Genomic DNA, 25730 nt, shown 5'->3' with positions numbered 1-25730 from the left:
AGACAAAGGGAGGTTACACCAGAGGTTTGGGGGTGCTGCAGGGCACAGCTGTAGTCTGGAAGGAAATCTGCATCAGTGTGTGAGATCACAACAGTCAACATGCTAACACTTATCCGTGGAGGATGTGCCCAACCAGCCTTGCCTCTGTAGCTCCTGCGGGGAAAACATTTCCATCACCAGCTTCCATTGTCCTAGCATTAAGAGGTGATCCTACGGGTTAGCTTCACCCCTGTGTGTAAATCCACAGAGCATGGACTACCCAGGCCTGACAGGCCAGTACCTCCAGCAGACTTCCCCAGTCACACACTCCAGGCCTTGAATACTACCCGTAAGTCTGATCGCTTCCGTTGGGGGTAGCTTTTGACAATGTTCTCTATTTCCTCTGTAATGGTCTTCACATACTTCTATTTTCTGGAGCTGGTGTATTAAATTGCACCTGTCTTAGGAACCCATGCTGAAGCAGAGAATATAGCCATGCTTTGCCACTTACCTACTTATTGAGGAATTCAACCTCAAGTGTGCAGCACAGTACCAACACATCCTTACACTCAGTGTTTGCCTTAACCATACCAAGTACAACACTGTGACATGGAATCTGTTGCTGATACCACAATGCTTTCAGATTAAGATGCTAGCAGCCAAGCTGGCTCAATGGCTAAATAGCCCTGGCTGCTCTTCCAGAGGATCCGGGTTTGATTCCTGCCACACAAGCCCCTGTACTGGCAGCTGCAGAGGATTGGATGCCCTCTTCAGTGCTTGCCCAGCTCTCACTCACATGGTACACAGACACATATGCAGGCAAGACACATTAGTCTTCCTTTTAAAAAAAAAAAAAGATACTGGTAGCTTCAGCCATCTACTGTCTGCACTTAGCATGGTGTCTGGTAAGTAGTGATGAGTGCTGAATGTAGGGTGAAGGTTCTGAGCCCAGCCAATGAAGATCCAAGTCACCAGGAAACGCCAAGTCCTATCCCAGGGAACGGTCTCCCTAGGATCCCTTCCCCACAAGGAACAGCTGTTTCAGCTTTAAGGACATGAGAAGTTACAAACAGTAAGGTTACAACTTTAAAAGCTCATCTGTATGAGTAAACAGGCAAAGGTCCAAAGGTTCAAATTTTACAAGTTTTAACCCGCCTTTTCCCATGGCACTTGAAAATGCCATTCTTAGTGTCATTTCCCCCCCCCCCCCATTCCATTCCTTACATAGGCATGTGTATATATCTGCCTAAGTCTATGGATAAAAGGTTTTGTCCTGATTGCCCATTCTATCTTAAAATGACCGGGGTCGGGTGTGGGAGACTCCCATTTTCACTTCACTTTGGCCTCCAGTGTCTCTTGATCCAGGAAGTGGATGTAGCTTATCCTAATATTCATCAGATTCAGCAATCAGGGGACTGAACAGCTGGGAAGTGTAATCTATCCAGACACTGATCAGGAAAAACATTTTGTGAGTGATAAATTGTCAAGTAAGACTCAGTGACAACACATTAATTCAAGTGACTTCAATTTTATTTTTTCATAGAATCTTCAGAAGGTGGGAGAAGTGTCAGGTAGAAATCTCCCCATCCCTCTTCCCACCAAGCCAAATCACTCAAGAGCCGGGATCTAGGAAATGAATAGTAGACCATCAGTGGTACCATTACGTACAGTTGGTTACAGCACCGTGCCAATAAGCCAGGGTCTGAGCACTGACTTTTGCAAGGGCCAACTAATTGACATTTGTCCCAAGAATGGAGGCAGCACTCTTTAACTGCAAACTGCTTTTTTACAATGCATCCCACTGTCAGAAGACGAAGTCCTGGCAAGGTGGCTGGTGGCTGAAAACAGGTCTATCTACACTAATGGAGGGGGGAAAAAACCCAACACACTATGTATGCTACTGATGAAAGAAAGGTTAATGGAATCTTATCTGTAAAGGAAAAGCCATATATATTCTTAGCCCTATGCTTCAACATGGTTCAAGTCTGAAATAGTTAATGACGATTAACAGCTGACTGGATCTTAGAACTAGTAACATTATCACGGCAAACTACAGTAAAGGCCCTGATATTTACTCAACCTATGGAACTAGTAATTCCACATGGACATCCCTTCCTCTAGAGTAACTATGTACCACATTTTTTGCATATTTACCAGTAGTTATTTGGTTCGAAGTACTGTGAAAAATTCAGCTAGAAAATTATTCATAAAACTTGTATTCTGTATTTTATTTTCAAACAGCCAAGTGTCCACATTTAAAATGCAGAATTTGCAAATATAAGTTAATCTAATAATTCAATTTAAAATAATGTAAAACAACTTCCTTTTAGTATCACAATACACAAAACAGTATTATAAACTCCAAGAGGCGAGGTGAACTGTGACGACTGTGCCGAAAGCTATGAACTCATTAAACCTTGTAATGTCAGTTCATGTCCCGTGGCCAGGGATGAAACAAGCCGCCACTGCACTTGAATGGCTCAGTGACTCACTTACGGTATAAAATGGGGGCTCAAGCAAGATGGTTTGTTTCTTTTTTTAAACAATGATGATTATATATATAAAAAAAATCTTTCAACAGAAAAATCCTCCCAATTGTTTAAAAACAATTATACATGGAGGATAACTATTACTTTTAAAATATCTTGGCTAAATTTCAATCATTAGGCTGCTGACTGCAGTGTAAAAGTTTGTATTTAAAAATATCACAAATATAGTATTTAACAGTGAAAATTTCAATGTGGTTAAGTTTCACTGCAAAGCAATTTCACCTGAGTAGATTTTTGAAATTTAGTGCTCATATTTTAAGGGAAGGGAAGGGAGGCTCCACTCTGTCTGATACTGAGTTTGCAGCTGATTCTCCCACTGACCCCTAGGGGTGCAGGAACCACCTGCTGTGGCCTTCCCAAGAAAAGACAATCCCCTTTCCCACGTAAATTTACTCTGGCATCTTAGGAACTTTCAGTATCCATCCAATATTTCCACGTAGCTACCCATTCAAGCATAGCATCCCAATTCATTCAGTTCTATACAACAGCCTCTACATTATATACATGTTTAATTAGCAATAGGAAGTAGAAAATAAAAGTTTACAGCGATTGAGAGGGGCCAGGACAGGAAAAGCAATACTGTATGATCAGAATATCCTAGCAGCCTACCACTTTCAACAACAAGGTTTTCTTTATTGGCTGGAATACAAAGAAGGCATAAGGGATTCCAGGAAAATAACACTATGTCTCAGAAAATCCAATGTGCTCCACCATCAGGATTTCCATCACACATTTAATTTCTTCTGTACAATTTTATAAATGTGTTTTTCTTTTCAAAGTCATCAGATTTCCAGGTGAAACTCAGCACTACACAGTATGCCCTTGAAGCAATGAGGTTAACCTGCTTTATTTGGGTACCAAGGTCCCTTCCAGACAGCATTAAAATAAAGACAAGTAAGACTAGACAGATAAAATCCAGTATAATTCAAACCCGACAATGAAAAATTTCCCCCATATTGTTGCAAAATTCTTTCTACTGAAATGCTTTGCTACAATAATAAAAAGCATACATTACATAGAAAAGGTACCAGTGTGCTAAAAAGTGACAGGAGTGGCCTAGCAAACCCTTCAAAGCACATTATATAAATGACTAGCATTAAAAACATTTTCCCTATAAAATGTAGGTCATAATCATTTATAAATTGGCGGCTTCGTTTCTAAAGCAGTGATGGGTGTTCAGAGAGCTGCTCTGTACAGTATAATATCTACTCACTTCAAGCTATAAGTTTGTCTTTCTTTGTATTGAAGTTGAGTAAATTCATCTGGTCAGCTGAGAAATCAAGCTTGAAAAATAAGTATCTAAAAATCAAAGTAGAAAGTTTAGAATCATTGAAATGTAGCTATGAAATATGAAGAAATCTATCTACTTCACAACTGAAAAGTTACCTCAACACTTACGGGCTGAATATAGAACAAAAACACATTAAAACCCAAAGCAAACCAGAGTTAGGTAGCAGTACAGAAACAGGAAAACAAAACAAAACAAAACACATCCCTTCCTTCAGTGTGATGGGCACTAAGTTCAGCGGTCTTCCTCCATCTTTGCACAGGAGTGGTAAGGCCATTCAATGCTTAGTGAGAGTGAGCACAGACGAAGCCACATCTAGCCTGTCCCCCTGCAAGGTCAATTATGCTGTGTAAACAGTGTTACGTTCCAACAGGAGGAACAATGGAATTTGCTTATAAAAACTGATTAAAGGTAATCATTATTAAGTGAAATAACGATAACTAATAAGGATAACTCTGAAATGTTTCTCTAGAACGTTCCTGATGCTACTTGTCAAGTTAGCACTGCTATGTATTATTGCTTACATACAGTACAACATCACACGCCTTCTAACATAAAGCGGTACTGTGACTGGTTTGTACATATTTACAGAGTCTTAAAAACAAGCTGTAAAAACATTACATACTTTCAGACAATACAAATTAGCACATTGGTACTCACTTCAAACAAATGGAATGCATAACATTAATAAACATCATAAAGGAAGACTCACATCAAGTCCTTGATTGTCGAGACACGTTTATATATAAACTCTAACTGTGCAGAATCAAAGGTTCAGTCATAGGTAGGTGCATCCTTACTCGATGAACCCTATTTACAGCATGGTATTGCATAAAAAAATAAAATAATGTTTACAGGGTTTTACTTTTTTTTTATCCATTGGATTAAAGAAAGCAACAAACACAACAAGAAATGTTTGTCTGCTTTAGTCTGTTTCCTACCAAAGTTTAGGCGGAAAAAGGAAACACACACTTTTTATTTGCAGAAGATAGCAAAAACGACTGGAAAATTATTTCCCTGAAATAAAGCAATTTGAAACGGAAAAGGTTTTAACTTAAATTGCAGACTCAAATAGATTCTCATTGATTAGAATAGAGTTTCTTCAAGTAAGTACACTGCAAAAGATGACCTCCAGCTTAGGTTCCAGGGAGCTCCGGACGCAGCACACCTACTCAGAGGTTCCCGGCCGCTATTTATTTATTTATTTATTTATTTATTTATTTATTTATTTATTTATTTATTTATTTATTTATTTATTTTAAACAGCCCTTTAAAAGCCCAAATTAATAAAAATCAAAGAAGTGGCAAAACATCTAGCCTTGCTGGCACTTTGCAAGTGTCCCTCACCTGTGGGAATGAAAGCTTGCCCGGAGCACAAGGCCTCTTCTACCTCCTAAGAGATAGAAATGACCCATTGCTGGCACCCTGAGTCAGAGCTAAGATGGTGGACTCCTACCTCACTAGGTAGCACATGTACACTGTAGATCCACAAAAATAAAAACCACAGGAGCTACTCAGCTATTTCAAAGCCAATGAGATACATGTGCAGTAAGAAGTGAAGCGCAAACAGCAGCAATGCTTTCGGATGCTGGAGAGCTCCTGCCTTGTCTAGTGGGCCCAGACTGACAGGCTAACGGTGAGCAGAAGCTGAAGGCTGCTAGAGCTATACTTGGAGAAGAAATGAGAAGTGTGAACTGACAGGGTAGCTCATATCATCCAGGGATCTGTCCAGAGCAGTACACAAGGCCATTTTCTTTCTCTAATGCCCAGGCAGAAAAGCTTTCTAAACCAACACAGGGAAACCCAGCCTGTTGAGATGCTTCTCGAAAGATGAAGATACAAGCTGAGCCTGGCAGGCATCAGGAATTTCACAGTAAGTGATGACTATACTTAACTGGTAAGTCAGTAAGTTATGCTGGCTATCAGTTATCTCGAATGCTTAGAACCTGGTAGAAAAGTCTGCCGTTGTGTGGATTTAAAGAAATGTGTTTAAGACAGGAATGCAACACCTGAAATTCTGTTTACAGAACTTCCATTTTCAAAGGCTTTTTCTTCCTAAGCTGACCTGAACCGCTCAGCAACCGTCACATTCTTAAAACTGTGCTGGTGATGTTAAAAACAGACCCTTACACTGTACAAGAAATGCATCAAGTGCTCAGTGGAACCACACTGTGTTTTTAATCAGGCTCAACTTAGGAGATAAATGTCTGCTCTTGTCAAAAGTACTATGAGAAAAATACAAGCACCCATCTAGGGTGCACACGGTCCCATCACACCTCATCTGATGAAGCGTTCCTGCGGTTATGCGATGCGCCACAGACACACATCAGTCTTCAGATCAATAGTGGCAGAACTTAAAATATTCACTTCAAAGAAGTCTAAAGTTCTTGAAGATCTGACAGCAAAGCTGTCAAATGGGAAAACTATGATTTCAAGCAAAGTTTCATAACAAAGTGTAGAGGAAACCACATAAACATAACTTATATTCCTTGTCATAAAAATACCAACATTTTAAAAAATAAATGAGTGTAAGTGAAGGACACTGGGGGAGGATATTTCTTTGTTCCCTTCTTTATGAGAACAGTCTTGGGATAACATTAAATAAAAGAAAAATAATTTAAATGGATAAAATACTCAACACTGAAACAAAGCACGCAGATCTACAGGGTCAACAGCAAAGTCAAAATGGAAGCTAACAAAGCGACACCTCCCAAGGGCACTGGTTTCACATCACCACTGGGGCACTGTGATAAAGATGGCGGAAATGGAAAGTACAAAACCCAAAAAAGTGGACCAAATGAAAGAGATGTAGAGCCGATGTTAGTCTCCAAAAATTAAAACTGTTCAATGTGTAACTCAAACCATCATTCTTCATAAAAGTGTATATATATATATATATAAAAGCACTATTTATTGTATCATGCTGTATTATTTTAAGACAAAGTATACATATATAAAAAAACATTCGTGGTATAAGGATAAAGTCTGTAGTTTATTTAGATTTTGAAATGCAACAAAAAATTTCCCATCACTCATCTAGCTGAAAAAGAAATTGCAGTTACTGGAATCAGTAAGCACTTCCGCTTTGTAAAACTGTCGTGAGCAGTATTCACTTAAGTGTAACGTAAGTAAGCAACTAAAATGCCCATTTCTTTAGTTTCTTGGGATACTGTTTAATTATCCAATCTATCAAGAGTCCAGAAAGAGAAGAATTAAACCAGGTTTTACAGTTCAAAGATATCCCAACTTCTTTTTATTGCCAAAAAGCAAAATTGTCAATTATGAGATGATTATGACACAACCATATCAAACCTAAAAAAATCTATGATTTTAACTTTGAGAAATCAAAAAAATACCAGATTAATTCTAAGTGCTCTATGTCAACTGAAGTGTGTAAAATAAAATACATTTCAGCTTTAAAACGTGGAATATACATTTTGTGTAAGCATTATTTTCTTGGGAATGTAATCTACAGAATATTTTTTTTTTACTAAAACTTCAAACCTTGATACTTGCACATGAAAAATCATAAAAAATATCTAAGTTTACCTGTACAAAGAAACTGACACCGATATGCATACTTCCATAGAGAAGTGAGTGCCTCAGCAGTTGTGTGTTTTGGTAAAAGGTTTGAAAGTATGCATACTTAAAAGTAATTAGGCTTTTAAATAGTGGAGTCTTAGACTATCAGATTTTTATTACTTTTTCTTCAAAAAAAAAAAAAAACATGTCAATATAATGCAAAATGAAAACCAAGGGTATATGGCATATCATTTTTAAAGGTGGTTTCTTTTTATTCCCCCCTATAGGACAAACTATGGATTTAAGCCATAATCTCTTGACATTGAAACTTTAAGTTCACTGTCTGTGACGTATCCTCGGATTCCCTGCTGAAGTGCAATACTGTGCTGAAGAACTCAGAGACAGTATGGGGAAGTTTCACACAATCACTACGCTCCTAAGAATGTACAATGTTATCAGTTAGGAAACAATTGTGCGAAAGTCTTTTTTTCTTTTATCTTGGTGTGGGTGAATAGCAAGGTTCTGATCTAAAACAGGTAATGCATTTGCTTCTCTAACGGTGACGACACATAAGGCAGTTCAAGGAATGCTTACTAACCAAACAAAATGCAGTTATTGGATTATCTTGCTATTCTTATCAGCTTGCTATGAACGCACTGCTCTTAGAACTGTACAGCACTCCATTTTACAGAGCAACCCCACTCTTGAGTAATCTGTTCTAAAGTGCCAGTATTATTTACACATTTTTTTTTTTTTAGCCAAAAGTCTGGCCAGTTGTGGCATCTGGTGAAGATGTCATCCCAGCTCTATTATCATTTACATTCACCAAGGGAAATTCTGAAAATTCAGCACTTGTCCCTGGTCCCCGAAGGTTCACCTGTCCATTGGCAGTGCTAAACTGAGTTGCTATTCCAGCTCTGGATCCATGATATGGAGCACGGAAGGGCTGCTCAAAGGAGCTCATTTGGTAAGCCTGGTGGACAGGCTGTGCCTCAGCTTTCTTCTGAGAAGTGACTTGATCCAAAAAGTCTGCTGTTGACGTGGCAGAGGCGTGGTTTGTCTCGTCACCTGAAAAGGGAAATGGGTGCTGTGAGTCACCGACTATCAGTCCAAAGTGGGACTTATCTGGAGTTGTTCTTAGTGGAGAATTCATTCCTGATCGAAAGCTATTGATGGGCATGGCTGCATAGACTTGCTTGTCTATGGAAGAGAATGCTGGCGGATTTGGAAGGGTCTGGTTGTCAGTCACAAAGTTAAGGCTCGGGCTATTCAAATAGGCATCGTTTTGGCTAGTTCTGTCCAAAGCCTGCTGCAGAAACTTGGAATATTCCTGCAACATGTTAGCTTTATCTGATGAGGATGCTTGGGAGCTTGATCCAACATTCTCTGACTGGGTGACTTCAGGTACATCGGAAGAATTGATTGATATGCTAGAAGTCACTTCGGTATCTGCAACGCTGAAGGAAATCTCATGCTGTCCATTAGGTTTGTGGGAATAATGATCCAGCAGAGTCTGCAGGACCTCATCTGGGATAACATTTTTGTCATGATTGCTCTTAATCTCCACATTCAGTGCCTGGGAATCCAGTATGGATGCTGTGGTGCTTTCATCAATGACGCTGGCCACGGCGGCTTGTGTCACAGAAGGCTGAGAGGCTATGGTGCCCACATTCAGTGCGTACTCCCTGCTGTTGTTACTTGCAGCTTGAAGATACCGCTTCTTCTTCAGAAACTGCATGGCATCGTCGTAATTAGTACTGCTGTGCACAGGTTTGCTGGGGCCCTCCTGCAAGTTATCCACTTGATCGATGTCAGCACTGCCTTCTGAGTCCAGTAATGCCTGCTTATCCACAAGCTCAAAGGCATACTTGGAAACTTTGCTGTCTTCATAGCTGGATAGGGGTGAAATGGTTTGACTTTGCTCCAAGGGCTGCTTCAGACTTCTCTTACTATTGATTTTTTTGAGAACCAACTTGGGTGGGTGTATTTCTCCAGATGCATCTTCTAGGTGAGAGCCTCCCACTGACGAGTGTGGCATCTCAACAGCGTACTCTGCCACCATGTACTCATCCTTTACTTTAGTGCTCGATGAGTAGAGAGGCAGGTAATCGTTCTTGTCTTTCTTCAGGTCAGATTTGTCCAACACACTCTCCTTGTCCATCCCAGACGATTTCTTCTCAGTTTTTTGCCTTTTCTTTTTTGGCAGTGAATTATCTTTTGGTGATGTAGAAAAGCCAGAATCTTCCTCTGATGTCAGAAGGCCACCTTTGATGGCACATCTGTTTAGTTTTTTGTCGTGATTTTCATGGCACATACGTTTATGTTTCAATACACGATCTGTTCTGGAAAAATACTGTTGAAATCAGAGGTTGGAAGTGGTATTTTGTTGTTGTTTTTATGTTTATTTGGTGTTTTTTTTTTTTTTTTGGTCAACAAGGAAGAGAAGAAAAGAAACAAGATAATTAATAACAATATAAATAATTCTAAACCAATTCACTGATCAAGTTTCTATTATAAATCTAATCAGAGCCTAAAAATCTCAAATGATACTAGTACTAAATGGTGCCTAACTTGTTAGTGATTTTGCACTGCAGTTAAGGTAGGAGAGTTCAGACTGTCTGACTTACCTGTAAGCAGTATTCACACTGATAAGGCTTCTCTCCACTGTGAGTTCTTTTGTGCCTTTCCATGTGATATTTCTGTATGAATCTCATACCACATTCATCACAGCGAAATGGTTTTTCACCTAGTACATGATTTAAAAAATTTAAAACAAAACATTGTAAAATCATGGACTGTTTTGCCAAAAGAAATTCTTAACATAAACCAAAAGTCTGCCATATACTAAAGGCTGAAAGAGTCATTGGTGCACTGATGCAATCTAACACAATCCTTGGATACAGGTTTTTAAAAATAACGATCACCTGGAGATTTCAATTATTTCTTCATCACATGTGGTGCACATCACAACACACATACAGCCGTCAAAAGACAACTTGTAGGACTTGGCTCTCTCCTACCACAGAGGTTCACACTCTAGGTCTTGACATCAAACACCTAAATGGATTCAGCTAGCTTGCTAGTCTGGGCATGGTGACTGTATTCTTAGGTCTTTGGGTTTTTTCTCTTTTTAATTCTAAATGACTTCTACTTTTCTATGTATTGGTGGTAGACATGTGTGTGTGTCACTGAATGTGCAGAGGTGAGAGGACAATCTGAGGGAATCAGTTTTCTCGTTCCACCCTGTGGGTGTAGGTGTTGAATTCAAATCATCAGGATGGGTACGGCTCTTAGTTCCTTTAAGCGCACTTGGGAGTAAGTGAACTCTAGATCCTAAGTATCTCTTAAGAGAGAATTCACTAACACAAAGTACTGGGACAGAGTTTCCTAAGGAAGGTTTGAGGTTGGGAAATCATTTGCGGTGTGTGTGCTCCTGCGTGAGAGTCATACCTAGAACTGCAAAGCAAAGTCAGATTACTTCTTCTCTAAGCTCAAAGCCAAGTCTCTCCTGTCACCTGTGGAAAGAATTGTACCAGTGTGCCATCAACCGGACACATGACTGCTCTCATCCTTTGACTCCCTAGAGATTTCTTAACTATGGGGAACATTACTTTGAGTTCAAATAGCTTGTCCTGATAAAAGGAGATGTCTGTGAACAGCAGAGCCAGAGTCATGTTGAATGCTTTCCCCACCATACAGTAAGAGTGTGTTACTGAAAACTGTTAGAAAATGTTCTTCTTCCCAGTATCCTCCCAAACATGTGTGTACAAGGTGTATCTTTCTACAATTTGAATGAAATCATTTATTTGTGAAGTTTTTTTAGCTGACTCTTGCATTTTCTTCTTGAGGTAAGGGCTCACTACATAGCTGTGCGCCTGCGTCTTTCTGATTTACTCTTGTTAGCTATTTCCCCGTGTCGTCTTAGAAAGCAGTACAGCTGATGTCCCTGATTTGGGAACTTTGGTGTTTCTACTGCTGAACGGAAGTGGAAATAAAATGACTGATACATCTTTTCTGTGAAAATTAAAACAATTTAATAAAATTTCTTTTGGAGAAAAACTTTTTAATGTTTTTCCCTTGGAGGGTATGAGAGCCTCTCTTGGAAAAAGAAGCCTATTTTATATAAACTATTTAAATAATTTTAAGACTGGCATAAAAATTTAAATGAAGAGTAATAAGTTTGTGATTTTTTTAAAAAGTCATTCAGGAAAGCATAACACGTGAGAAAAAAAATAATGTCAGTATGTTCCACAATACTGGGTTTCTAGAGCCCAAGGGCTCTGGAGTTTCTTAGTCCTGACTGTGATACTTCGCCCTGGTCACTGGATACTGCAGACCATAGCAGCCTATGAGTCAGGATGCAGGAATCCTCTAACAGATGGCCACATGCTACAGTTTGAGTGTATTCCACAAAAGCTGCTGTGTTGGAAGCTTGGTCCTCAATATTATGACACTGGGAGGCAGGGGATCTTTAGGAAATGGAGCCTAGCATAAGATGATTACATCATCAAGGACAATACTCTCAAAAGGAACAAACTTCCTGTTTATAGCATCTATGATTTGCTTCTTGCAAGGAAACTAAATGGATGCTCTGAATCCCCATTTTACCTTCAGATCTCTCCAATTCTGTCTGCTACCTGATAACGTGGTAGGCAGGGGCCCTGACCAGAGGTCAAGTTCATAGAGCTATATCATCTTCACTTTTAGCCTTCAAGTGGTGAGCTAACAGAACTTGCTTTCTCTATAAAGTACATATAAGTATAGCAAGGACCTACGCTTTATGCATAATCTACTGCTCTACAGCTTGACATAATTTGATTTTTGACAATCTGAACTAATTCTTCTTGTTTAAACTTTATTGTAAATCAGATTTAACCACCACTCTATCAAAATGGTTCTTTTCTGCTACACAGTTTTGTTGTTTGAGACAGGGTCTTGATATGTATGCCAGGCTGGCTGGAAGCTTGCTTTTTTTTTTTTTTTTTTTTTNTGTTTAAACTTTATTGTAAATCAGATTTAACCACCACTCTATCAAAATGGTTCTTTTCTGCTACACAGTTTTGTTGTTTGAGACAGGGTCTTGATTTGTCTCCCAGGCTGTCTGGACCCTTGCTTTTTTTCTTTTTTTTTTTTTTTTTTTTTTTTTTTTGCCTCCCCACTGGTCTTAAATTCACCATCCTTCTGCCTCAACCTTCCAAGTGCAAGGATCATGGTAGGTATGACCATACCAGGGTCAGGACGGTTCTTGTGAATCATTCAAACAACTCTCTCTTTAATTTTCTCCTCGAAGATACTCCTATTGTCACTTGGCAAGGCACGGTACTTCCTTGTGAATGCAAATGCCTCCATTTAGGACAGTAGTCCCTGAGCCTGCTGCCTTTCTCCTTTTATGTTATTTTCTTTGGCAAGAGGGAAGGCCATGGCTTTAATTATGCTCAAATTTGATCCCCAGACCCACATGCTTTGTCTACTCAACATATCTCTTTCTTTTTCATTTTAGACTTATTTATTTTATGTGTATGAATATCTGCTTGTATGTATACATGCTTATCACATGCGAGCCTAATGCTGGATGAGGCCAGAAGTATGTGTCAGATCTCCTGGAACTAAAGTTACAGGTGGTTGGGAGCCACAGTGTATATATGCTGGGAATTGAATCTGGGTCCTCTGCAAGGGGAGCCAGTGCTTTTTAACCACTGGATCATCTCGCCACTCCTGACATTCTGATACTTAGGATCTCAAATACATAGCATCTCACAGTAAACTGAAGATTGTTAACCACGGCGCAGATTAAAATGTTGCTACTATTCACTTAGCTGTCTGAGCCAGAGGCCTGTACAACCTTCCGTGTCTCTTCCTATTTTTCCAATTAACAAGTCCTACTGATTCCTCTAAATTTCCCACTGTCATCATTAGTTCAAAAGAATTTCCCAGGCTGGAGGGGGAGGTAATGTCCTTCTAACTAGCTGTGTTGGCCACCTTTCTCTTGTTGCAACTAATATCTGAACTAGATAATTTAAAAGACAGATTCACTTCGCTCACACTTTCACAGGTTTTAGTGCGGCTGGCTCCATTGGCTTTGTATATGTGATAAGGTAGAAAACCGGTCTAAGGCAGTGGTGGCAGCCATCAAAAGGCTTAGTGGTAAAAGTGCATGCCATGTGTTCCCACAAGTTTTTATCACTTTGATATACCTAGATAACCATAACGAAGAACTGCCTCCATCAGTTGGCTTGTGGGCATGTCTATGAGTGATTGTCTTAACTGTCAATTGACGTGGGAGGGCCCAGCCTATTGTGGGTGTACCATTTCTATATATGTGGGCCTAGACAGTTGTAAGAAAGCAAGCCAAGCTGGAACACTGAGCAAGGAGCAGTGCTCTCCCATGGTTTTGGCTTCTATCCTGGTTTCCTAAATGATGGGTTGTAACCAGTAAAACCCTTTCCTCCTTCAGTTGCTACAGAAACCTGACAAATGGACCTCAATCCCTAGAACCTGGAGTGAAACCAGAGAAATGACTCTAGGTTTTGACTTCTGACCTCTATGTGTGTGCATAGCACATGCATGCCCAAATCCATGTCTCTCTCTGACACACACATGATAAATTAACTACTTTTAAGGACTGCTAAAACAGAATTGGTCATCTCATGATGGCTAGGAAGCAGTGAAAAACAGGAAAGAAGGGAAAGTTGTAGCCCCCAGGGAACTACAAACCCCGGTGATCCTGTTCCCACAACCAGGCCCTACTTTAATTTTTAACTCTTTCCCAATAATGTCATCATTATATGAATCCATCAAAGGGTAAACCACTTGTGTTGTGACTGGGGTCCATCAGCTAAGGGCCAAGCCTTCTAAAAACATTTCAAAACCCTAACAGCAGTCATCCTGCCAGGACACATTTTCCTCTTCTAACTCCACAGCACAGTAGGAGACACTGATCGTAATAACATTAGTGTTATTACACCTACCAACTAATTATAGTTATAATTCAACAACTAGGCCATACAAGCCAAATGAAAGCCTTCTTAAACTGAACCTGGGCAAAACTGATATCAGAATTATTGAGCTCAACACATAGGCTAGTAACCACACTCCCAGGAAGTTTGCTCCTAAGTGTTGGGAGCACGAAGACTGATTTCTAGTACACTCAGGAGGTTAGGAACGAGCAGTCATCAGGCTGGGAGCTGTGCACCCGCCAGGAAAACTACATTCTATAGAAGGGCATCTGAGACCAAGCACAACCTAGAAGGGGAAATCCGCTTATTAAAAAAAACCCGGACAGTATCATGAGAACATGTCAATTTCAGGTTCAACCCAACTGGCAAAAGAACTGTGGCCTAAAGATCCTTAATGAAGAAGTGACTGTAGCCAGGTGGCGGTAATCAACACCTTTAATGCCAGCACTTGGGAAGGGAGGCAGGATGATCTCTTGTGAGTTTGAAGCCAGTCTGGCTGAATGAGTTCCAGGGCAGACGGGCCTACAGAGAGAAAACCTGTCTCAGAAAACGAAAAGTGGGGCTGGAGAGCTGGCTCGGCGGCTAAAAGCACTGACTACTCTTTCAGGGGTCCTGAGTTCAATTCCCAGCAATCACATGGTGGTTCACAACCATCTGTAATGGAATCTGATGCCCTCTTCTGGTGTGTCTGAAGGCAGCGACAGTGTACCATATAAATAAAAATAAATCTTAAAGAGAGAGAGAGAGAGAGAGAGAGAGAGAGAGAGGTAAAAGAAGTAGGAAGGAAAAAAAAGTAACTTTAGTCAACTTCAATGGGAAGCAATTTTCAAAACCTATCTTTCTGAGATAGAATGCTTTTTCTTTGCCTAAAATGAAAAGTTGTAAGAATTAAAACTCTGAAAACACTGTATATGTTTGCCTCATTCATTCATTGTAGGCTAGTCCAGGCATGGTAAGAGACAGGACACTCAGGAGGCTGAGGCTAGAGAACTAAGTTCAAGGCACACACAGGCTACAGAGAAAGATATGGTCTACTCATGAATGAGTTTCTCTCACAAAGCTGTGAAAAGATCTACTTATAAGACTGTATATGTGGTCTAGTCCCAGACTCCTGAGAATAAAGCAGCTAACCTGGGACCTGCTTCCCAGCTTCTAGTATTCATGTTTAGACTTCTTTGTTTACCCAACACACTAGGAAACTAATTCCCTTAAGTAAGAGAAAAATCGCCGGGCGTGGTGGTGCACGCCTTTTATCCCAGCACTCAGGAGGCAGAGGCAGGNGGATTTCTGAGTTCGAGGCCAGCCTGATCTACAGAGTGAGTTCCAGGACAGCCAGAGCTACACAGAGAAACCCTGTCTCAAAAAAACAAAAACGCCGGGCGTGGTGGCGCACGCCTTTAATCCCAGCACTTGGGAGGCAGAGGCAGGCGGATCTCTGAGTTCGAGGCCAGCCTGGTCTACAGAGTGAGTTCCAGGACAGCTGGGCTACACAGAGAAACCCTGTCTCGAAAAACCAAAAAAAAAAAAAAAAAAAAAAGGGGAAAAAAAAAAAAAAAAAAAAAAAAAAAAAAAAAGAAAGAGTGTATAAAAAAAAACAAAAACAAAAAACAAAACAAAAAAAAGAAAGTAAGAGAAAAATCCCAAGAAAACCCTAACCATAACTTCAAGTAGCTTAGAGTTGGTCTAGGGCAGTAGCTCTCACCCTTCCTGATGCTGCTACAAACACAGTTCCTCATGTTGTGGTGACCTCAACCATAACATTATTTTGTTGCTACTTCATGACTGTCATTTTGCTTTTATGAATGGTAAATATCTGGTATGTGGCCCTTACATGTGGTCATAACCCTCAGGTTGGGAACCCCTTGTCTAGAACGAGGTATGAAAACTGGAACAGAGCAGCCTGCTGAGCAACATGAGCATGGCCACTGTCACCTGGTGCTCTGTCTCTCTTGAATGGAGCCTGGATACACTGCGCAGTCTGGCCTCACACTGTCAGCCTCCAGAGTATTGGGATTATAAGTTTGCACCACCAAACAAGCTAACATTCCATTTTTAAAATCAGCCCAGCTGTACAGTTGGAGTACACATGGGTACAAAGCACCTTGGCCTATTAATACTAAGTAATTAACATCCCAAAGGCATCTAGCAGATCTAACTTTAGGCATAATATTAATTAATGGCAAATGTCATCTAAATGTGACATTACTAGGAATTAGTAAAATGAGCGGGTTTTCTATTATTACTATGTGCAAAAAGAAATGATTTTGTAATTCCAAAACATAGAAACAGATTTTAAAATGCATAAGTAAATACTGTCCTGATTTATAGTATCTGAAGTCAGCCTGTTTCTGAACGTTGCAGCCAGCACTGACAGTACATGCTTTAAAGTAACAGACCAACAATGAAGACAGCACTCAGCACACACGTCAGCTGACGCCCCACCCCCCAATTCCTAACAAGAAAAAATTCCTCCTCACCAGACTGTTTTCCTCCTCTTCATACAACACTGTATGTAGGCATCTCAGCCTTCTCGGTGAATTATTAGTTATACTAAACATAATATATAAATATATACTAAATATAATCTCCTAATTAATTAAAGTATCAAGGGATAAAAACCAATCCTCAAAAGCAAACTTTATCACTAAATGTGTTTCCTAATCAGGGCCTTAATTAGAGGCCTTAGGCTCTCTGATGACTCCCTGCACCTAATGCCTTATTATTTTGCTATAATAAAAAGACCTGCCACCTCCTATTAACTGTACTCTGCACTACATTTCACATACACTGTTTTTATGCTTTTGGTTTTGTTTTTGGTTTTTTTTACATACACCCAAAAAAGTGTTTATTTTAGAGTAGTAAATAACATATGATAAACAGTAAGGCTTGAGAAGTGTTCAAGAGGCAGGGACGGGAAGATGACGGCTGACAATAGCACAGCAGGAGAGAACTGTGGTTCAAATCAATTTATTGTCAATTCCTACCAAAGAGGATTCCAACTGTTCCTCCCACAAAGAAAAGATAACCGCATCAGGGAATGAATGTGCCCACTGCCCTGATCCCATCTCTGTACACTGTACACAGGCGCTGAAGCACCGTTCTGTCCCCCATAAAAATATATACTCTTAATGTGTACCAATCACAAATAAACCTTAAATCAATACAACCTGGGGGGACTCTGTCAGAATAGAGCAGCCAAGATAAAGATTCTTAAGTATACACATATTTGCATGTAAAATCTAGGCAGTGCAGATTAAAGAAAAGATACTTTGGCATTGCCTAGATTCACTTAGTGTGACTATCTCCAGCTGCACCCATTTACCCACAGGTGAAACACTTTGAAAAAAGTCCACTGTGTATATTTACCACATATCTTTATTCTTCTTTTTGGTTTCATAATTTAGCTGCTGTAAATTGTGCTCTATTTAGTTAAAAGTGTGATATATTGAGTAAGAATGGAGAGAGTGGCCACCCTCATCTCATTCCAGAGTTTAGAGAAAATGCTCAGCTCCCTCTCATTTACTATAATGCTGGCTATAGTCTACAACATAGTGCTTACTATGTTGAAGTTCGTTTGGTGTCTTCCTAATCAAGGCACACACACTGCATTTGAGAAATACGGTTTGAATGCTTTATGTTGACCATAGAGGATGAACACTGCTATTATACAGAATCCACATACTCTGATGCAGAATCAGCCATTCTTAAGCCATCTATCTCTTCTCTGTATTGGGCTGTCAAATAGCTAAAACAAAACAAAGCAAACCTCCCCCAACCCAAGCACTACAGGTTCTATGGCCATGAGGTCACCTCCTTCCTACACATACACTGTTTGTTTGTTTTTTGCTTTTTTTGTTGTTGTTGTTTTTTCGAGACAGGGTTTCTCTGTGTAGCTGGCTGTCCTGGAACTCACTTTGTAGACCAGGCTGGCCTCGATTGCTTGTTTTTTAAATCTTAAAACTACAAAACTACAATGGAAAGATGGCTAAGTGGTAAAGGTGTTTGCTGCACAAGCCTGGTATGTAAGGGAACCTGATTAATTCCTGGGACCCACATGTGAAAGGCAGAAACTGGCTCTCTCAAGTTGATTTCTGACCTCCACACATGCAGTGTGTTAACACCTTGTAGAAGCCAGTTCTCTCTTTCCATTTTGTGAGTCTCAGGGATCTAACTCAGGAAAGCAGGCTTGGCGACAAGCGCCTTTACCTTCTGAGCCATCTCCTGCCTACATTTTCAGGTTTTTAAAACAAAGCTGTAATGTTTTCCTGTTTTTTAATGCTTGTGTTAAATCATATACAAATTTGCACCCTTGGCTACGGATTAATACTGATAGTGTGCAGAGCCTTGGCTTATGACAGGCTATGACTTTTTTGACAAATGATTACCACATACTTGAAAAGAATGTGGTACAGTAAGTTTTGGATGAATGAGCTCTAACATGTCCAAAGCACAGTCCAGATGTGTACACATCCATGAATTGTTATGAATGTGGCCTAGCACATTTGTACATGACACATTACATATCTCAATGTCAATGGGCTGAGCAGACCAGGTCCCCGGGGTCATGATTCCAGTTCTTTACCAGCTGATTTAAAAAATAATCTGATGGACAAGTTGCTTATACCTTTCCTTTCAGTGTTGGCTTGTCTTACATACACAGTTAAAAACATCCAGTCTTCTGATGTTCCCAAACCTTGGTGACATGTTTTCCATCTTTTCTGTTTGCTGCTTGAAAACTCTTCTTTGGCTGTGTTTACTGTAGCCATAACTGTCTACAGTGTATGCTTTTCTAATGTTTTTGTGTTTCCTCTTGCTGATCCTTACATATAAAATATGTCTCTTGGTCTTTGACTTGGTATAGTCTGACTCTATTCTGGAGTATTTACATTAGGACTTTTGGATTAAACACAATCATATACCACTCGTCCGCTATTGCATCGTTTGGTTTGGGGTTAATCAGGTACAGGCTGAGCACCTCTAGCCCAGAATTTCGAAATCTGAAATGCAGCCGGGCGTGGTGGCGCACGCCTTTAATCCCAGCACTCGGGAGGCAGAGGCAGGCGGATTTCTGAGTTCGAGGCCAGCCTGGTCTACAAAGTNAGGCCAGCCTGGTCTACAAAGTGAGTTCCAGGACAGCCAGGGCTATATAGAGAAACCCTGTCTCGAAAAACCAAAAAAAAAAAAAAAAAAAAAAAAAAAAAAAAAAAAAAAAAAAAATCTGAAATGCTCCAAAAATCCAAAACTTTCTGAGTGCCAAAGCGAGACAGGAAGCAGTTCCACATGCAACCTCTCATGGTATGGATACTACACCACAGTGCAGCCAGCCGTAGTAAGTCTTATCACATTACCTTTTAGGGTGTATGTGCCACCACAGCAATAAAGTTCCTGTTACACTTGGATCCAACCCTAAGGTATCTTATGAAAAAGCAATTATTACGAAATCTAAACCATTTCAATTTTAAACACTTTGGGTCTCATGCATTTAGGGTAAAAGACACTCAAAGTGCATCTCTTAGCAGTTTCTTTTCCTGTGTGTTTGATTATATGACTGTGACTTGCTTTACAATTCTCCTCCTCTTCTTCCCATTTTGTTTTGGTCCATGTAGTTCTTGCTGTCCTATAACTTGCTCTGTAGCTGGCCTTGAACTCACACAGATCTGCCTTAGCCACATATTTGATGTCTCTGCCACTCTTCTGTCTTCCTCTGCCTCTCCATGTTTTTCTTTTCCCTTCTTCACTGTGTGTGTGATGTATATGTAGAAGGTGTACACATGGAGGCCAAAGGAAACTTGAAGGAGTTGTTTCTCTCTCCCCACTGTGTTAAGGCAGAGTCTTTCTCGTTTCTATTGCTGTGCTCTGTACTCCAGGCTAGCAAGCCCATGAACTTCACACACATCTCCTATCTCTACCTCCTGTAAAAAATGCTGGGATTATCGATGCACACCACCACGTGTGGCTATTTCACAGTTCTAGAGGTAGAACTCGGGCCGTTAGGGTTGCATGACTGGAACTTTTACTGCTGAGCCACGTTGCTGGTCCCACTTCCTTGTTTTCATATGGGATCATTTTTCTTCCATGTAAGGAATGTTTATAGTTCTTAAATGGTGGGGCCGCTGATAATAAATGCTCTTGGATTCTGTCCATCTGAGTGCAGTTTACTCATCCACACTTTGGATGGATAGTTTCCTGGGTACAGAACTCTATACTGATTTAAAAATGGATCTATAAAGATGCAATATCTGATGACTTTATTATCTTTACTGGAAAAAAAATGAGCTAGGGCCTGGGATATAGCTCAGCTAGTAGAGTGTTTGCCTAGCTAGCACACAGAAGGCAGTGGGTTTGATCCCCAATATTATATGAATGAAGTGTGGTGGTGTATACTTGTAGTCTCAGCACTGGGGAGGTATACAGCAAGACCAGAAATTCTGTTATTCTCAACCACAAGGAGAATTCAAAGCCAGGGAAGGATACACAAAAGCCCATCTAAAACAAAAATGGATGTTCACAGCCATAGGTGAGAGCTGCTCTCAGCCCTGGTCACAGACCCTCTGTTTGCAGCTACAAGAGTTAATGTAAAGACCCAGAAACTGGAGTCCTTACTCCTAAATAGGATGCCTATATCACCCCTCCAGAGTCCAGGGGACACAGGCATCAATGCTATGCTGTACCTTCCTGGAACCATATGGCTATTGTACCCATTTATTCACAGCATCAATGCTACCTGCTCCAGACTTCCACGAAACTGTACCTATGAAAGCACTCAATCATGGATGGGGAGATCTCCATAAGGCCCCACCACTCTCTGAGGACTATAGGCCCTTACTGGTTACATGTGGAGTGAGTCCCCTTCTCACTGGCAAGTTGCCCCTACTCAAGTACATGACGTGCAGCAGTGCTCATGCAGGCAGTCCTAATTAAAATGCAGTGGTCCCCAGAGAGAGAAAGAAGAAGATGAGAAGTGGAAGATCAATGGGAGGAGGAGTGGTGAAAGGCTGGTGATAGGAGAGGCAGTGCTCAAAGTATGGAACCATGAAATTATGAACAAGTACACTAACAAGGAAGTTAGGTCCTGTTACTGTGAAGTTTCTTGGGGGGCAGGAACTTGTAAAAGCACCTGCCACACAAATCCAACACCTGTTTGACACCCAGACCCATGGTGGAAGAAGGGAACCACCTCCTTGAAGCTGGCCCTGATCTCCATGTATGTACTCTGGCACATACCTGTGCACACATAACTTTAAAGTATTCAGCCTTTACAGGTTCAGTTATTTTGAAATGAAAGGCCCCTACCCCCTTTTGCTGTGCTGGAGAGGAAGAAGAGCCTGGCACATGCTGGGCAAGCACTGCAACACCAAGTTATGCCCTCAGCCCTTGGTTTACACTGTGTATATAGCCTTTCTGCCCTTCTCCAGAGTGCTGGGGCTGCAGGCATACACCAACACCTGTAGCTTGCCTGTATGCTTCCCTCCTGTGCTGTTTGGTGTTAAGAGAACTTTTGAGTTTAATTTAGTGTCTATTCTAAATATTTAGAAGCATGGTCACTCTCTGCTAATGCTGTTAGTTCCGGTTCATTTTTAGAATTCTAATGACAAAGGTATTACCTCTGCTATAACCTGAAATCTAGTTCCACCACGTGCAGATTCTCTCACCCATCTGGTGTAGAGCATTACAGACTGACTATTCCTGAGAGAAGTGAAGAAATGTTTATACTATAAATCTGGGTGTTTTCCATGCTATTTTTCTTCCAATGACTTCCAATCTACTAATCTTCTCTTTTGTAGCCTCTATCACTTACTATACTGTTCAATTCTAGAACTTTCAAGAGCGCTTTTCATATGATGCAATTCTCTGGTAAAATTTATTTTTCATCCATTTTCTATACTACATAAGTGACAGTTTACATTTTAAAGTCTCCTTCTGATAATCCTACAAAGAACAGCTCTATTTCTGGGCTGTTATTTCCTCTTATCATTTGGCTGCTCTAGTCTCTGGCTGAGAAGCACGGACCAGGTATGGGGCGCATGCCTGTTAGCCCAGCACATGAGGCAGAGGACCGCACCTTCAGTGTTATCCTGGGAAGTCTGAGAAGGGCCTTCGAGAGTTATGCCAGAGTATTCGGAAACAAGCTCAGCAATGTTAAAACAGCACACCTGAAACTTTATACAGCTGTTGCTGACAGGAGGGAGTGCTCGTGGGATGTTTTTTAACTGACTTTTGGATTAAACATGATTAGAAATGAACACAGGTCTTGAACTGAAATTACAATGAAATTTCACATATAATGTACTAACTGCATTTTAGTTTAAGTAAAGCATGAATCTTTCTAAACAATTTTAAGTATAAGATAGTCACATACTTAAAATATTTTCCAATGACAATATTCAATATGATTGTGGGCTTTTTCCTATTATTTATTTATTTATTTATTTATTTATTTATTTATTAGATGAAGTTGTACCCAGTATCTGTGTCTGAAATACAATATGTAGGCAATGCAAACTCAAATTTACAGTAATTCTCCTGCCCTCTAAATGCTGAGATTTCAGAAATGTGCCACCAGGCCTGCTCAAGTTCATTTCTTTTTGGTGCTTTAGTTGCATTAAAAAAAAAAAAAAGATTAACCAGCCGTCTAGGAAAATATGTGCTATGTAAGTTTGTATGATATACAAGATAATATAATGAGCTTTTGTTTGTTTTGCAGGGCAGATGCATTTGGACTTTATTCCATGCTTGTGCAAGGCAGCTAAAGGGCTGAAACAGTACAGTCAATGAAGAAGGGCCCCCCTACCACTCCTGCCAGCCTCCACTGCATACTGTACCCTGCCTGGTTTACAGGGTCAGGATTCCAGCATGGCTCTGGCCTATTAAAATGAAAGCCCAGGCCAGCAGTTTTGCCATGTTATGACAAGGGCTGGCACAACTTGGCTTTGGGCTGGCTGACTGACTGCTAGATGTCTTGGAATATTATGCCAAGTGCACAAGGGAATTCAACGCTAAGGCCATGACTGTGACATGAACTTCCCCAAGAAGAAGGACCCTCTATTATCAGCCAGGGCAGCACCTTGCAGAGAGACTAGGCAGTGAGACCCAGCACTTAACAGACACAGAGGCAGTACTGGTACTGGCCATTAGTGGCCACAAGTGAGCCAGTGGACAAGTTAGCTGCCATACTGTAGGGCTAGCACACTAGCTGGTGACCCTTCAAAGGCCTTAGTATAAAATGGGTGGTGGAGATAGAAGCACTAAACCAAAGCCCATTTACCTAAATTGTTGATTTTTTGAAGTAAATAATAAAACTTGGACTCCAGGCCTTTTCTTACATGTTCCAATTGTAATAGGGAAAAAAAAAATCTAAATGTAGTATCTGCCAAAGTTTTAGACTTACATTTCTACATATTTCAGAATATATTAATGTAAATGTAGTACCCTTTTATTTTTTATATCACAACAAGAAATAGTTATATGATTCGGGGCCAGCCTGGTCTACAGAGTGAGTTCTAGGACAGCCAGGGCTACACAGAGAAACCCTGTCTCAAAAAAAAAAAAAAAAAAAAAACAGAGAGAGAGAGAGAGAGAGAGAGAGAGAGAGAGAGAGAGAGGGAGACTGTCATATGGTAAATAATGTTAACTGTTGCATGATCCAGGAAAAGATTGACGTCTTTTCCATCAATCTACAGCAGAAAAGGCACTAATTATGTATCTGATAATCTCAAAATTCAAAAGTAAGAAAACAATCCAATGTTCTTTAATGAGTGAGGGAATCAATCACTCCATCAGTGCGAGTAAGAAAACAACAACAACAAAAGTGTAAATGAATACAGAACACTGGCTACTCTCATATAGAACCTGGGCTTGCTTCCCAGCACCCACATGATACCTCACAACTATCTGTAACTCCAATCGCAAGGTATCCAATGCTCTCTTCTGGCCTCCATGGGTACTAGGTGTGCATGAACATGCTTGTTAAACAAAACACCCATACATGTAAAATTAAAATACCATAATAAATGCAAAGTAAAGCTCGTTAGAATGGTCAAAGTAAATATGACAAGGTCAAGAATGCAGATCAAGTGGAGCATGGTGTTACATGCCTGCAACCCCAGCACTCAGCAAGACTACGCTCCCGAACCAGCCTGGACTATACAGTAAGAGCCTGTCTCAACAAAGCAGAACAATGTAGGGGGTGGGTCTGATGCTAAGGTCCTGTTCCCCAATTAGTTCTTGAGCTATCAATAAAGATGCTAGCAGCCAATTAGCTGGGTGGACTAGGCAGGACTTCCTGGTCCTTGCAGGAAAGGTAGCAGATACAGGAGAAAGAGAGAGAGAGGAAAGGAGTTTGGGCCATGCTTCAGAGGAAGAAAAGCCAACCAACCAGGTGGAGTGGTCATAGGCTGCTTCTCCAGGCAGGAGGTTAGAGTATTGAGCAGGGACTAAAGGTAACTGAACAACTGAAGCTGAGAGCAAGTTAAGTGGTGCTGAGCTAAGAGTATTGGGAAGGGCAGGCTAGCCATAGTAGTGCCCAGTAATTGAGCCAATAAGGCAGGTTGAAACTGAAAAACATGGGTCTGTGTTCTTCACTCACGGATCTAATATTCTCTGGGTGAGGGCTTGTAGCCAGGCCCACTCCCAGATTTTAAAGCAGGATAGCAAAATCTACACGCTACAGAACAAATTGAAAGTTCATCAGTTACTATAAAAATGTAAAATGGCACAATCATTTTAGAGTAATTTACTGGTTTCCTATAAAACCAAATATCCATTTGCAGCATAAACTAGATATTCCATCCTAAGATATTTTCAAAAGTGAGACACATGTTGACCAAAAAGCTGTATGCAACTTTAAAAAAATACTAATTTTATTTTATATGCAAGAATATCTGTCTACTTGTTTATCTATGTACCATGTGCCGTCTGGTGCCTGTGGAAGTCAGAGGGTATCAGATTTCCTGAAACTGGAGTTAAAGATGGTTGTGAGTGGTGATGTGGGTCCTGAGAACTGAACCTGGGTCCTCCAACAAGTGCTCCTAGCCACTGAGCTATCTCTCACTAGCACCTGTGTACAATCTCTACCATTGAACAACCCTAAACATGCTTCTACAAGTGCTTATATCCATAAAATGGAAAGCAACAAAAAGGAACAAATTACTGATTCATCAAAAACACAAAAGACTCAAATTTGCTGACGAGGGAATTCAGATTTAGGACTACACATCACATATTTTCACTTAAATAATATTCTGGAAGAAGCAAAACAAGACAGAAAATATAGCTCTGCCTATTAAACGGGACAGAAAATTTTTGAACAGACCTTCTCTATCAACAAACAAGAATGTGGCTACAGCCGGGCGTGGTGGCGCACGCCTTTAATCCCAGCACTCGGGAGGCAGAGGCAGGCGGATTTCTGAGTTCGAGGCCAGCCTGGTCTAAAAAGTG

The 25730-nt window shown here is 40.5% G+C and overlaps 1 protein-coding gene across 6 annotated transcripts in view; it reads right to left on the bottom strand.

Moving 5' to 3' along the window:
• Positions 1–1487: 1487 nt before the first annotated feature.
• Znf148 (zinc finger protein 148) overlaps positions 1488–25730 on the bottom strand; it is a 122983-nt gene continuing 98740 nt past the window's right edge. For 5 of the 6 annotated variants that reach the window (XM_021184867.2, XM_029470709.1, XM_029470707.1 and 2 more), the window contains 2 exons: positions 9966–10084; positions 1488–9691 (listed from right to left, as the gene is read on the bottom strand). In XM_021184867.2, the coding sequence (XP_021040526.1) occupies positions 8093–9691; positions 9966–10084 (1718 nt within the window). In that variant the 3' untranslated portion in view covers positions 1488–8092. The remainder of the gene's footprint in view (positions 9692–9965; positions 10085–25730) is intronic. The other variant, XM_021184869.2, reaches the window with a different exon arrangement.

The sequence above is a fragment of the Mus caroli genome, chromosome 16 (assembly GCF_900094665.2).
Source record: "Mus caroli chromosome 16, CAROLI_EIJ_v1.1, whole genome shotgun sequence".
NCBI lineage: Eukaryota > Metazoa > Chordata > Mammalia > Rodentia > Muridae > Mus > Mus caroli.
Note: the sequence above shows the minus strand (reverse complement) of the source record. Positions and strands in the feature narration are given on the sequence as shown.